This window comes from Chelonia mydas, chromosome 20 (assembly GCF_015237465.2).
Source record: "Chelonia mydas isolate rCheMyd1 chromosome 20, rCheMyd1.pri.v2, whole genome shotgun sequence".
NCBI classification, from domain to species: Eukaryota; Metazoa; Chordata; order Testudines; family Cheloniidae; genus Chelonia; species Chelonia mydas.
In genome coordinates, this window is record NC_051260.2 from 5,743,893 (window position 1) to 5,756,811 (window position 12,919).

Here is a 12,919-nt window from a genome sequence, read left to right on the forward strand (position 1 = left end):
TGGGAACTGGGGGCCTCTGCACCCTGGAAGTTTCAATCCATCCGTGAGCCTTGTTCCCACCTGCCAGGGCTCCGGTTCAATCTCTTGAGGCTTTGCTGGCTGAGCTGTCATTAACACGGCGGTGGGGGGTATGCGCAGAGGGGCCCATGAAAGCCCCTGCCATGCTTGCAACTCGGAGAGGCCATGCCACCACACAGCCGCATTGCCGTGGGGGAGGTCACGCCACCAGAGTCTGTCTCAATGAGCTGCCGATATGAGAGAGGAAGTTGTTTAAAGTTTAACTGCGGATTATTCTCCTGAATGCCTGCTAGCAGGGGAACGAACGTTTGGGGTGGGAGCTTGTGCCAACTTTCGCTTTCTGGGCAGTGCCACCAGAACTGAGTTGCTGTGGGGAAGCTCCGGCACTGGAGTCCCACCTGGGCACTGCTGCGGGGAAGCTCCCAATGCTGGGGGTCCCTGCAGGGCACAGTCTGCACTAGACAAGCCCAGAGGAGGTTGCGCAGGGCTCCCTGGCTGGGGTGAATGCATTTCTCCACTTTCCTTCCTCTTATTTCTGTGTGGGGTGTCTGACCCTCATATCAAGCGGCCCAGGCTAACTGCATCAAAGGGTTTAGTGTCTGGAGATAAGGTGTAACACAAGGGGCTTTTGTTTGTATGTTTTCCCCAAGGCAACGGAGTTACTGATCAAGGTTATCTCAGCAGTGACTCATCCTTGTGCCGTCACACACACAAACACACACGCAAACACACACTCACCCGCACCGCTCCTGAGCTCTCCCCTGCCAAGCCAGTTGCATGGTCTCTGGGTTTGCATGGGTGTGCCTCTCCTTTCACAGTCTGCGTTTGGGGAGAGTCTGCCAGGGCTTTGCATATCCTGCTGTAGCTAGGCACCCTGTTCAGGGCAGGCAGCCCCCCTCACCCTGTCCTGACAGAATGGGTGAGCAAAGTCCCCCGTTTCAGTGGTGGAGCACGGTCCCTGCTGGTGAGTCATGCCAGAGCAGTGTGGGAAGTGGGTGTCCTTGAGAATGACTCAGGCAGCCGTGGGGCATGGTGGGGAGTTCTGGATAACTGACTCGTCCAGGACTCTCTGACCCCAGAGCGGGGGATCCAGGGTCTGAACCCCACACAGGCGGAAGGATCTATCAGAGCTTCCTGCCTCTACCATCCGCTCCTTGGCTAAATAGGGAATTCTCCCCTAGGCAGGTGCCCCTGCCTGCTCCTCGCCCAGGGCCAGGACCAGAACCCCGGTGTCCTGGTGCCCAACCCTGTGCTCTAACCACTAGATGCTGCCTCCCACTTGGAGGGGTTCCATGGGATCACAAATCATGAGTCAACTCCCCCCCAAAATCATGATTGGCTCAAGAGTCGTGCCATTAAAAAAATCATCCTGTGATCTTTTTCTTGTCCATCTGTGTTTTGAGCCTGCGAGAGTCCCGTTTCCAATGTCTCTGCACGCTGGGACTCCAGAAGCTGGGGCTTTGAAGCACCAACTAGCACGAGACTTGGCCCTGCTGTGCCTAGCAGGAGGGGAAGCCTAGGTCGCCTCTCTGCAAACACCCTGGTTCCCAAGCACAGGGGGGCGGTATCAGTGAGAATTCCCTGTTTGCCCTGGTTGGCACAAGATCATTAGCCCACAGGGCCCCTTCTTAGCACAAGTTCCCACAGGAAAAGGCCGTCTCTCCCCAGAAACAAATATTTGCCTTCGAGGGTGTTGTACCCATCTATCAGCTCTGCCCAGCCAGAGCTATTCTAGCTGCCATCCCAGGGCCAGTGAGTTATCTGAGCTCCACCAGAGACCTTGGCTGCTCCAGCTGAGCCAGAGGGAAACAGGGTGATCGAGGGCTAGGGGAACAGGCAAGGTCTGGCTGGCATGAGAGATGGGGCATCTGGCTGGGATGGAGCAGCTCTGGGCACGGCGTGCGATGACCGGCAGCACAAGAGGCTGCAAGGGTAGTGGAGAGAAATAAGGTGCCCTAACACAAACGGTTGCACCCCCACCACATACATGTGAGTCTGCAACCTCCATGCCCCCCATGTCTACCTGTCTAGTACTGACCTGCCCCTCCCTCCCTCCACTGTAGCACCAGAAGGCCACAGAAATGCGCCTACCTACGGTGGCTTGGAAGGATTTGATTTTGATCGGTAAATGCTGGTGAACGTCAATTTCACGGCCCAAGAAGCGACGACAAAAACCTGCGTGTGCGCACACACCCGCACACCCACACCCCGAGGCTGAACACACACAGGCAATGCCCAGCCCAGCCTGTGCGCGCACACAAATACACGCGCACACCCCTTAGCCTGCACACCCACCCACGGACACACCCACACCCCCCCTGAGGCTGAACACACACAAATACACCCCCACACCCCCTGAGCCTGCACACACACACACACACACACACACACACACAGCCACACCTACGCCACTGCTACTCCAAAGCCCCCGGTTTGAAGCGCATGCCCAGAGAGGACAAAGGCCCAGGTCCTCAGAGGTACTCAGGTGCCTGACTCCCATTGAAATCAGTGGGCGTTTAAGGATGTGGGGTTCTGGTTGCTCTAATCCGTTGATCTGGTTTCAGCGCAGACGGGTGCTGGATGCAAACCCGGCTCCTCTCCCTGCGAGTGGGAAGCCTGGGCGCCAACCTGCAGGGGCGGGAGCTGCTGCAAGGGTTACCCCAAGGTTACCTGGAGCACTGGCTCCCACCGGTTACCCTTAGCGGGGCAAATCGGGAGGAACGGCACCGAAATCAGCGGGGTTCCTTGGTGTTTACATGGATGTGGCTGAGAGCAGCGGGGCTGCTTGGCCCCAGCAGAAGGGAGTGGAGCAGCACCTGCCAAATTCCCTTCCCTCTGAACCGTCCTCAGTAATCAGCTGCCCCTCCCTGCTCCCGAGGCTGGGGTCTGCCCAACTCTGCTCATTAGGAGCAGGAAAGGGAGTAGCTGACACTTGTTGTGCCTACTTTACACTGGGAGAGGCTGGGGCTGGAGTAGCTGGGAGCTCACCGCCACGGCCAGCGCTCCTGCCCTGCTCCCTACAGCGCCCCCTAGTGGGAGAGGCCAGGACTGAACATCATCATCTGAGCAGCGTCTCATACTAGGCGATAGGAATGGGCGGAGCTTATGTTGTGGGCAGAGCTTATGTCGTGGGCGGAGCTTGGAAGAACACCCCACCCCTTCTCCATCCCCAAGTGCTAAATTTTGGGATTCCTTCCATGGCTGGCGCCCATCCGCCAGCCAGCCTGGGGGGTCCATCATTCTGCCACTGCCCTGTGACTGTGCCCCCATAGCACCCAGGGGCCCTGCAACCCAGGGACCCATCTGTGGCCATGCCACCGTGGATCTAAGGAGCCAAAATGGGTGTGACCGATTCAACCCCCTTCGGGGGAAGAGGCTGATAGTTGGAGGAGACAGGTCAGGGGAAAGCCCTAGAAAGACCCTCAGATTCCTGGTAGGAATCTGAGGGTCTTTCTAGGTCCAGCTGCCTTTAGAGAGCAGAAGGGATACGACCAGCGCTCTGCCTTATGGAAGGCTACTGGGGCCACTTACTAGCCAGCCCAGCCTTGGAGAGCCATGGACTACTGCACTGGGCAGAACAGCTCCGCCCCCCAATCTAGTGCTAAGGGTGAAGTGTAGGATGCCTGTGGCCCCGACTTGTTCGCTCCAGTTGCAACAGGCCTGGAGAGTGGGGTTATTGAGTTTAGCGCCACAGCGCCATTAGGGGGCTGGACGTGGGCGGCCCCCCTCCATGGAATAAGGCATCCTGGGATGGCCCCAGGACTAGCGGAAGAGGAGTTAAATCCATGAGCCCCACTGCAGACCGAGCCCCACCATGGCAATGGGCCATTCAGAGAGACACAGCCGGGGTCTGTGCGATCGGGGGAAGGAGGCAGGACGGGAACCCCGAAGGAGGGAAATGGAAGGGTGACAGCTTACAATTGGGGAGGCTAGTTAAAGCACGAGATTGGGGATCAGGACCCCCTAGGTCCTATTCCTGACTATGGGAGGGAATGCGGTCTAATGGTTAGAGTGGGGGGAGGGAGGGTGTTGCTGGGAATCAGGACTTCTGGGTTCTTTTCCTGACTAAGGGGCGTGCAGGCTAGTGATTAGGGGGGTGGGGCGGTGGGAGTGGGAGTCAGGACTTCTGGATTCTATCTCTGGCTCTGGGAAGGAATGTGGTCTAATGGTTAGGGCGGGGTGGGGCTGGGAATCAGGACTCCTGGGTTCTATTCCTGACTCTGGGAGGGAAGTGCAGTCTAATGGTTGGGGGAGGAGGGGTGGAGTCAGGACTCCTGGGTTCTCTTCCTGGCCCTGGGAGGGAGTGCTGTCTAATGATTAGAGTGGGCGGGGTGGGGGCTGGGAATCAGGACTCCTGGGTTCTGGGTGGGGAGTGCAGTCTGGTGATTAGAACAGGGATGGGGAGTGGCTGGGATTCAGGACTCCTGGGTCCTCCTCCTTGCTAGGGAAAGTTTGGGGGAGTGGTTAGACCAGGGACTGGACATCTATCCCAGCTCTGCCAGTGACTGGCTCTGTGACTTTGGGCAAGTCAGTTTTATCTGCCACGTGCCTCGGTTTTCCCATCTGTATATCGGAGACATAGGGCTATGACCCTACATGACCAGGGTGCCATGCGGCAGCATGGGAAGCGCTCTGAGCACCTTGGGCAGGGGGCCACTTTACACCCGCATTAGCAGGGAACTCAGGGCTCAGCCAGGATCCCCCCCTCCCTCAAAGGCCCCCCCCCAGAAGCCCAAGAGAAGCAGCCCGCTCTGAGGCCAACTGCGTATTTTATTGAGCTCCGCTGACCAAGCAAGTGGGCGGAGGGAGGCAAAGCAGGTTGCCTGCGGCCCTCTCAGGGCACCGCAACGCCAGATGCTAAGGGAAGGGAGCAGGGACCACGGGGTGCGTCTTCTCAGTTCTTGATCACTTGGGACTCGCTGGTCTCCGACACCACTTTGCCGTCCACCAACTTCTTGGTCGTGGTGACGACCTGGTGCGTGGTCTGCGTGACACTGCTGCTGTCCACCAGAGCGTCGCGCAGGCTGCAGAGCGGGAGAGAGGGAGCGTGAACACTCAAGGGCCTTTCCCAGAGGCCCTGGTCCACTGCATGCAACCAGAGATGGAGACCTGAGGGCTGGGCCGCACACCCCTTGGGAGGGAGGTCATCAGGGAGCAGCCCACGCGGGATCAGTAGCCCGGGGTGGCATTATGCCCTGGTAAGCATTAGCTCCTCCCTGCCCCCACTCAATGGGCACCCACTTTCCCCGCCACCGGCTCCCTGCCAGGGCCACGAATCCAGGGAACGTGGGGTTCTAGCGATGAGGCTCCTCTGGGAGACAGCCCCATATGTGTGGTTGGTCCCGCACTGCCCCTCAGAGGGCCAGAGCCCATTCCTGGTGGGGATCTGGGCCTGACTGCCCCTTCCCATCCCTGGGGGAACCTCAGGGTCCCCGTGACCCAAATGGGGCCAAACACTGGGAAGGATATTGGGTGCATGACTGACCCTCTCTGGCCTGGGTCAAATCACAGTAGCTTCCCGGACCCTCAGCTAACCCAGTTAGGAATTGCTATAACAGGGAGTGGGGGGCAAGATGGGTTATCTTGGAGCCAGGTTTCCCTAGCAGAACAAACGACGAAGTCCAGGGGCCCCAGGGTTAAATCCTCCCTGTTGGAGTTGGAAAGAAGCAGGGCGGTGGGAGGACCCGACGCCCCGACCCGAGGCACTCACTTGAACTCCTCTCCGCCCTCCAACAGCCGCCTGTAGGTAGCGATTTCTGCCTCCAGCTTGTCCTTGATGTTCAGCAGGGCCTGGTAGTCCTCAGACTGGTGCTGGATGTCGTTGCGTACCTGAGCCAGCTCCGCCTCGGCCCGCAGGAGCTGCCCATTCAGATGCTCCATCTGCACGACGTAGTGCTGCTCCACGTCCCGCAGGTTTGCTTCCAGGCTGGCTTTCTGCAAGGGGAGGAGAGGTCAGCGCCAAGCCTCAATGGGCACCAGCCATACCTCTGGGGAGGATGCCATGCCCCAGAGGCACTAGTTCCTCCCCTTTGGGGGGCAGCATTGGACAAGGAGAAACCAGGATGTGGCCTGGCTGAGGGTGACAGGCCAACGTTAGCTCCCCCGCCGCCCCCGGAGGGTATCCCCGGCAGGGCCGACGTTAGCTCCCCCGCTGCCCACGGAGGGTATCCCCGGCAGGGCCGACGTTAGCTCCCCCGCCGCCCACGGAGGGTATCCCCGGCAGGGCCGACGTTAGCTCCCCCGCCGCCCCCGGAGGGTATCCCCGGCAGGGCCGACGTTAGCTCCCCCGCCGCCCCCGGAGGGTATCCCCGGCAGGGCCGACGTTAGCTCCCCCGCCGCCCCCGGAGGGTATCCCCGGCAGGGCCGACGTTAGCTCCCCCGCCGCCCACGGAGGGTATCCCCGGCAGGGCCGAAGTTAGCTCCCCCGCCGCCCCCGGAGGGTATCCCCGGCAGGGCCGACGTTAGCTCCCCCGCCGCCCCCGGAGGGTATCCCCGGCAGGGCCGAAGTTAGCTCCCCCGCCGCCCCCGGAGGGTATCCCCGGCAGGGCCGACGTTAGCTCCCCCGCCGCCCCCGGAGGGTATCCCCGGCAGGGCCGACGTTAGCTCCCCCGCCGCCCCCGGAGGGTATCCCCGGCACACTGGGATGCTGTCCACCTCTAATGTGGTTGCCAGCCTGAGCGCTGGGGCTGGATCAGGGCTCTGGGGGAGGACAAGGAGAAAGCCCCCTCCCTGCGCACGGTTGGGGAGAGGCTCAACGGGGTGCAGGAGACCCTGGACGTGATGCGGGAGAGCCCAGCTGTGGTACTGCGGGAGGAGTGGGACAGGGAGAACCCGACCTGGTGCTGGGGAGGGGGAAAGCGGCGCTCGGGACGGGGGAGTGAAGGAGGAGCCCAGCTGCAGTGGACGGGGGGGTGAAGCAGGGGGACCCCGGCCCTGTCGGTGGGGGGAGCAGGGGGACCCCAGCTCTGGCCCAGGAGGAGAAGCGTACCAGGTTGCGCAGGGACTCCAGCTCGATCTCCAGCGTCTGGCAGGTGCGGCGCAGCTCGGAGACACTGCTGCGGGCCACCTCGATCTCCTTTGTGTTCTCGGTGATCTCCGCGGTGCTCTGGGTGATCTGGAGGGGGACAGGGAGCAGGGACGGGGCAGGCCAGTTACTTGAGGGTGGGGGAGGGAGTCTCTTCTTTGCCAGCCAGAGCTAGCCTGGTCCACACCTCTCAGACCCCGACACCCCAGGGGATGGAGCTCCAGCAGCCCTGTCTCCATCATGGGCCAAACCAGAGCCCCGGATCAGAACCGCCCCTGATTCTGGGCGTGGCGGCATGAACTCGTCCTGAACGTGCCCAAAGAAGTCTACTTAAGTGGCCTAGTTCTTGAGAGTGGCAGGAAGAGGGGGACCCCCCCAGGGACAGGCCGTAACCCCTCCCCCCAGCTCACCATCTGGTTCCACTGCTGATCCAGGTCCGCCATGTTCTTCTGCGCCAGCGTGTCATACTGAGCCCGGATCTCCGCCATGACCTTGCCCAGGTCCTGAGGCTGAGCGGCATCCACTTCCACCGTCAGCCCCGAGTTGGCGATCTGGGCCTGCAAGCTGTCCACCTCCTGCGGGGACAATCCCAGACCCATGAGACGTCCACTCTTTGGGAGAAGGAACCCCCACCCCACCCCATCCTGGGCCCTTCTGGGGGCTACCTCCCACCCCCCAATGGTGAGCCACGCCGGATAGTCCTGCCCCATGTGGGCACAGTCCCCCCCTCCCCAGCTTACATCCTGGTGGTTCTTCTTCATGAAGATCAGCTCCTCCCTGAGGGACTCAATTTCGCCCTCCAGCTGCAGCCGGCTCATGTTGGTGTCGTCGAGGACCTTCCGCAGCCCGTTGATGTCGCTCTCCACCGACTGGCGGATGGCCAGCTCCGACTCGAACCTGCGCCGGGTGGGGGGGGGAGGAGCAGGAGGGGTTCAGTGCTTGGGGACAGAGCTCCAGCTCTGCAGGGGGGCTGGAGCCCCTCTGCCATCTGTGGGGGTGAGGAGGGGGCATTTGGGGGGGCAGAGCCCCTCCCCCATGTGTGGGGTGCTGCAGGGGGTGCATTTGGGGGGCAGAGCCCCTCCACCATTTGTGGGAGTGCACTTGGGGGGAACAGCCCCTCCCCCATGTGTGGGGTGCTGCAGGGGGTGCATTTGGGGGGCAGAGCCCCTCCACCATTTGGGGGAGTGCATTTGGGGAGGGGAAGAGCCCCTCCCCCATTTGTTGGGGTGCTGCAGGGGGTGCATTTGAGGGACACGGCCCCTCCGCCACGTGTGTGAGTAGGGCGGGGGTGTATGTTTGGGGGTTGAGACTCCTGCACCATGAGTCTGTGTGCTTGGGGGCGGGGGGAGCAGCCTGAGTGCCAGACCTCTCCACCCTCCGTGTGCCAGAGTCCCCTCAACATCCGGGGTGCAGCCAGCTCAGCAGAGCTGCTGCACCCCTCCCATATACCCTGGGCGGGGGAGCTTCCCCTCTGGGTCGTGCCCCTCCCTCCTGGCTTCCCACCCCACCAGGGGATCTCCGCCCCGGCCAGGGCAACGGGGGTCAGGGCGAGAGGACAGTGACTGCTCGGTGGGACGCTCACTTGACCCGGAAGTCATCGGCTGCCAGGCGGGCGTTGTCAATCTGCAGGACGATGCGGGCATTTCCCACGGCGCTCTCGAAGATCTGGGCAGGGGGAAGATGCATGGCGGGCGGGTCAGTGGGTGCAGAGAGCAGCGCTGGGGCTGGCTGGGTAGGGGGGGGCACGGACAAGGGGCTGAGTTCTGAGCTCTCCCAGCGGGGTGTGCATGCCCCCGGGATGGCAGCAGGGTCCCACCTCCCTCGGCGTGGCCCCCGCGGCCCGGAGATGCCCCACAAGAGCCAGAGGACGCCCCCCCAGCCGCTGATCCGGGAATCGCTCTCCTGTGCCAGCCTCCGCCGGGAACCTGAATCCCCTGGGCTCCTGCCAACCCACGGCATTGTTTGTCTAGCTCAGCACAGGTGCAAGGCAGGTGCGGTTCCCACAGCAACGGGAGACGAAGGCACTTAAAGAGACACCGCCCGGTCTATTCGCGGGGGCCCGTCACCCTGAGATCTGAGCCCTAAAAATGGGACTAACCCCCGAATTACTACAGGTGACGAGCACAGGAGAGCCAGGACGCCTGGGTCCTACAGGCGATCCTACCGGTGAATAAAACCCAGGCGTCCTGGCTCCCATTCCCAGTCCCGTCGCTGGGTCACCTTGGGCAACAGTTAGGCCCAAAGTGGCCTAAAATTTGGGGTACCCCACTTTTGGGGTGCCTGACTGGAGACTGGTTTGAGAGCAACCCTCAGTGCCAACAGAAGCCTCCATGTTTGCTCAGCCCCTCCGAAAAGCAGGCCACGGTGGCTGGATTTCGCCGTGAGCTCAGCTCCGGCTACTCCCCTAAATAACAGCCAGTTTTCTAGGCCTGCTCCCCAAGTACTAAGCTCTTGCTGAAAACCCAGCACTGGCGCGGGGGGTGCCGAGCACTTTGAAAATCTGTGAGATCCCCATCTCAGAGATCGGGAAACCGAGGCATGGGGCAGTGACGTGACTTGCCCAAGGTCACCCAACCAGCCAGTGGGAGAGCTGGGAATAGAGCCCACATTTCCAGTCCAGTGCTCTGCCCACTTCCAGATGGGGCTTTCTCCTGTTGCCCTGCACACCTGTTCCCACCGCAGCTTTCCAACCGGTCTCACTGTGTCTTTGTTCTGTTTGCAACGATGACTCAGCCCAGAGAGAGAACAAACATCCACTTTGTTCCCCGCCCACCCCAGCTACACCCCAGCGCGCCCGTTTTACCCTGACCCATCCCACCCTGCACGGGGAGAGAGTTTTCAGTCAAGGCAGGATGCTCGGAGCAAACAAGCAAATGGCCCTGAGATCGCCCTGGGGGGCTGGTTCAGGAAACAGGCATGCAACAAACATTAAGGAGAGTAAACCAGCCCTAACAGCGGCAGTGTGGCCTAGTGGCTAGAGCGCTGAACCAGGACTCGTGAGACCTGGGGTCAGGCCCTCGCTCTACCACTGACCTCGGGCAAGTCGCTTTGCTGCTCTGTGCCTCAGTTTCCCCTCTGCCTATTTAGAAGGGGAGCGCGTGTCAGGACAAGGGCTGCTTTCCCCCCGGTGGGTGTGCAGCGCCTGGCGCAACGGGGCCACTACTAGAATAATCATCTGCTTTGAGGGAGGGACCGAGACCCCCTCAGCACCCCGCCGAGTGGGGGGGAATTAAACCCCCTGCTGCCCCAAGGGGCTGTAGCTGGAGCAGCAGGGGAAAGCTGGGATTTCGCCTTGCCACACCCTGCTTTTGCGCCTTGGCTGAAGGTCAGGCCACTGTGCAGGGGAGGTTAATGAGTAACTGGGGGGGAGGGGGGGCATGAGCCCCAGGCTGCAGGAACAGTGCCTGCCCTCTCTGGGCCTCACCCTGGCTGAGTCCGCATAGGGGGCTGGGTTGGGCCCCTCACCTTGGCCTACAGCCCAGCCGGACCCGGCATGCCCAGACACAGCACCACAGCGAGCTGATGGCCGAGGGACCTCCTGGAGGCTTGGGGGGAGCCCAGGTGGGTGAACGCACGGGGCTGCACTTAGGACATGGGTGCAAGTCAGTAATCCTGCAACGCTCCCCAGAGGGGGGCAGGCTTGTTCCTAGGCTTTCCCTTGCTGCACGGTCCCCTGCAAGGGTAGCAAACCCACGCTACGCCCTGCCCCTCTGGGGAGGGGGGGGAGGCGGGGGGGGGGGCAGAGGGCTGATCCCAGATATGGGGATGCCGACAGGTGCATGATCCTCCCCTCTCTCATTGGGTTCCTGCTTGGTCCCAGGCAGAGGTGGTGCTAGAATTGGGCGGGGGGGGGGGGTCCTGCATGTGCCACCTCCTCCCTGATACAGTGGGTTTGGGGGCTGCAGATCTGAGCGTGATACAGGTGGCCAAGGCTAGGCGGGGGAGGCAGGAGCAGGGAGCATCTCACCTGGTTCCTCAGGTCCTCGATGATCTGGAAGTAGCGGCTCCAGTCCTGGGACCTGGGGCCCTTCTTGTCCATGAACTCCCGGATCTGGAGCTCCAGCTTGCGGTTGTCAGTTTCCAGGCTGCGCACCCTCTCCAGGTAGGAGGCCAGGCGATCGTTCAGATCCTGCATGGTTTCCTTCTCGTTCTGCACCACCCCGGAGCCCGACAGGGAGATGCCATAACTGCCTCCAGAGCTGCTGCCCGGAAGGCTGGAGCCCAGGCTGGTGGTCCTGGCCACGGAGATCCTCGAGCCGGAGCCCCCGGCCCCGGCGTAGACGCTGGCAGCACTGGTGTTTGGGGCGTACCTCCTGCCCATGATGCTCGGACTTCTCAGGCTGCTGGAGTAGGAGGTGGATCTGGAGAAACTCATGGTGCCGGTGGGGACGGACAGAGAGAAGAGTTTGCAGCAGTTAGCAAGGTCTTCGTCTGTGCAGGGCTGGACTGGATGCAGGCTGGAATTTATAGCCAGGAGCAGAGGAGGGGCCGGGTAGGGCTTAGCCACCCCCACCTCTACCAGCTTCCCTCTGCTCCAGGAAGGTGGGGCTAGGCGAAGGCCTGGTCCTGGCCTTTGTTTGCACAGCCGGCTCACCTGAACCCTTGCCAAGGGCCCAGCCCCGGCTCCATGGAACCAGATACCACCCAGAGCCACCCACGCCTGTTCCTGAGCTGTGCCTGGCTGAGGAGGCTGGACGGGGGGGTTCTGGGCAGAGTTAGTGAAGAGATCTGGCCAGCCATGGGGGAGCTGGGGCCTTTCCGTCCCGGCTCTCTCTGGGCCGGAGCCTGTCGTCAAGCCAGCGGGGTGCGGGGGGGTTGTCGAGCAAGAGATTTGGGCCTGTGATTCTGGGGCCAGGCGTCTGGTCAGTGCAAAGGGGAAAGTGGCACGGGTGGAGTTACCCATTGCTGGCCACAGCAGCCACCTGCCTTTCTCCCCTGCGCTGGCTCTCGGCCCGGGAAGCCTGCCCTCATAGTTCCCGGGGCGGGGGGGTTGAGAGCCATTTGATAACCTCACTTGCCTTTTGCAATCAGTGCATCCGGCGCTTGCCCCCTCCTTCTAGCTTCCCAGCACCCCCCGGGTGGGGGGCTGATCTGGTGCTGAGCGGAGTCCCCTTGCTCCAAATTCCGAAGGTGCAGAGACAGGGGGATCATAGCAGCCCCCAGCTGAGTGGGGCGTAGGGGCAAAGTAGATGGGGTGCGCCAGCAAAGAGCAGGCTGCAATCACTCCCTAACAAGCATCTCCATGCTCGCTTAGCTGGGATCTCTGCTTCTAATCCGGCATGCAAATATGGTCCTGTCTGCATGCTAACCCAGCATGCAAATATGGTTCTCTCTGCATGCTAACCCAGCATGCAAATATATGCTAACGTTGCATGCAAACAGGGTTCTCTACGCTTGCTAATCCAGTCCGTCGTTCATGCTTCACATGGTTCTCCATGCATGCAAGTCCGGATTTCACCACCCGCAAACCCCAATTTCTGTGCACGCAAACCCAGATTTCTGGGCATGCAAGCCCTGATTTTTATACACACTTTCCTGGATTTTGTATCCGATGAAGAGAGCTGTAGCTCACGAAAGCTTATGCTCAAATAAATTGGTTAGTCTCTCAGGTGCCACAAGTCCTCCTTTTCTTTTTGCGAATACAGACTAACACGGCTGTTACCCTGAAACCTTTGTATACTCATTATCCCAGTGTGGAGGCATATTTCTGTCTGCAGTGCATGCTAGCCCAGTGCTTTGTGCATGCTGCTTCAAGTGTGCAGTCCTCGATCTCCTTGCTTGCTAATCCCAGCATGCTACAGATAGAATGAAAGCTGAGCAAGCCCATTGAAATCTCTGCACAGAGCCAGTACAGCAAAGCCTAGCTCTGCTCATTTC

The 12,919-nt window shown here is 61.1% G+C and overlaps 1 protein-coding gene across 2 annotated transcripts; it reads right to left on the reverse strand.

The window, feature by feature from the left end:
• Nucleotides 1-4,770: 4,770 nt before the first annotated feature.
• KRT18 (keratin 18) lies at nucleotides 4,771-12,359 on the reverse strand. 2 transcript variants are annotated; one of them, XM_037884166.2, is made up of 7 exons: nucleotides 11,010-12,359; nucleotides 8,625-8,707; nucleotides 7,783-7,939; nucleotides 7,453-7,617; nucleotides 7,007-7,132; nucleotides 5,729-5,952; nucleotides 4,771-5,042 (listed from the first exon to the last, which is right to left on the reverse strand). In XM_037884166.2, exons 1-7 carry the CDS (start codon nucleotides 11,943-11,945, stop codon nucleotides 4,913-4,915), a joined length of 1,821 nt encoding a protein of 606 aa, XP_037740094.2. In that variant the 5' UTR covers nucleotides 11,946-12,359; the 3' UTR covers nucleotides 4,771-4,912. The 2 variants fall into 2 exon arrangements, with proteins under 2 accessions (XP_037740094.2, XP_043388878.1); XM_043532943.1 differs by having other exon boundaries at nucleotides 7,453-7,939; nucleotides 11,010-12,033.
• Between the last annotated feature and the right edge of the window lie 560 nt (nucleotides 12,360-12,919).

Excerpts from the sequence above, each read along its gene's own strand:
- KRT18 (XM_043532943.1), bottom strand. The coding sequence starts at position 11,945 with ATGGGTAACTCCACCCGTGCCACTTTCCCCTTTGCACTGACCAGACGC. Across the intron at positions 5,953-7,006 it reads TGGAGTCCCTGCGCAACCTG|AAAGCCAGCCTGGAAGCAAA; the intron begins GTACGCTTCTCC and ends CTCCCCTTGCAG. Across the intron at positions 5,043-5,728 it reads GAGGGCGGAGAGGAGTTCAA|CCTGCGCGACGCTCTGGTGG; the intron begins GTGAGTGCCTCG and ends CCCGCTCTGCAG.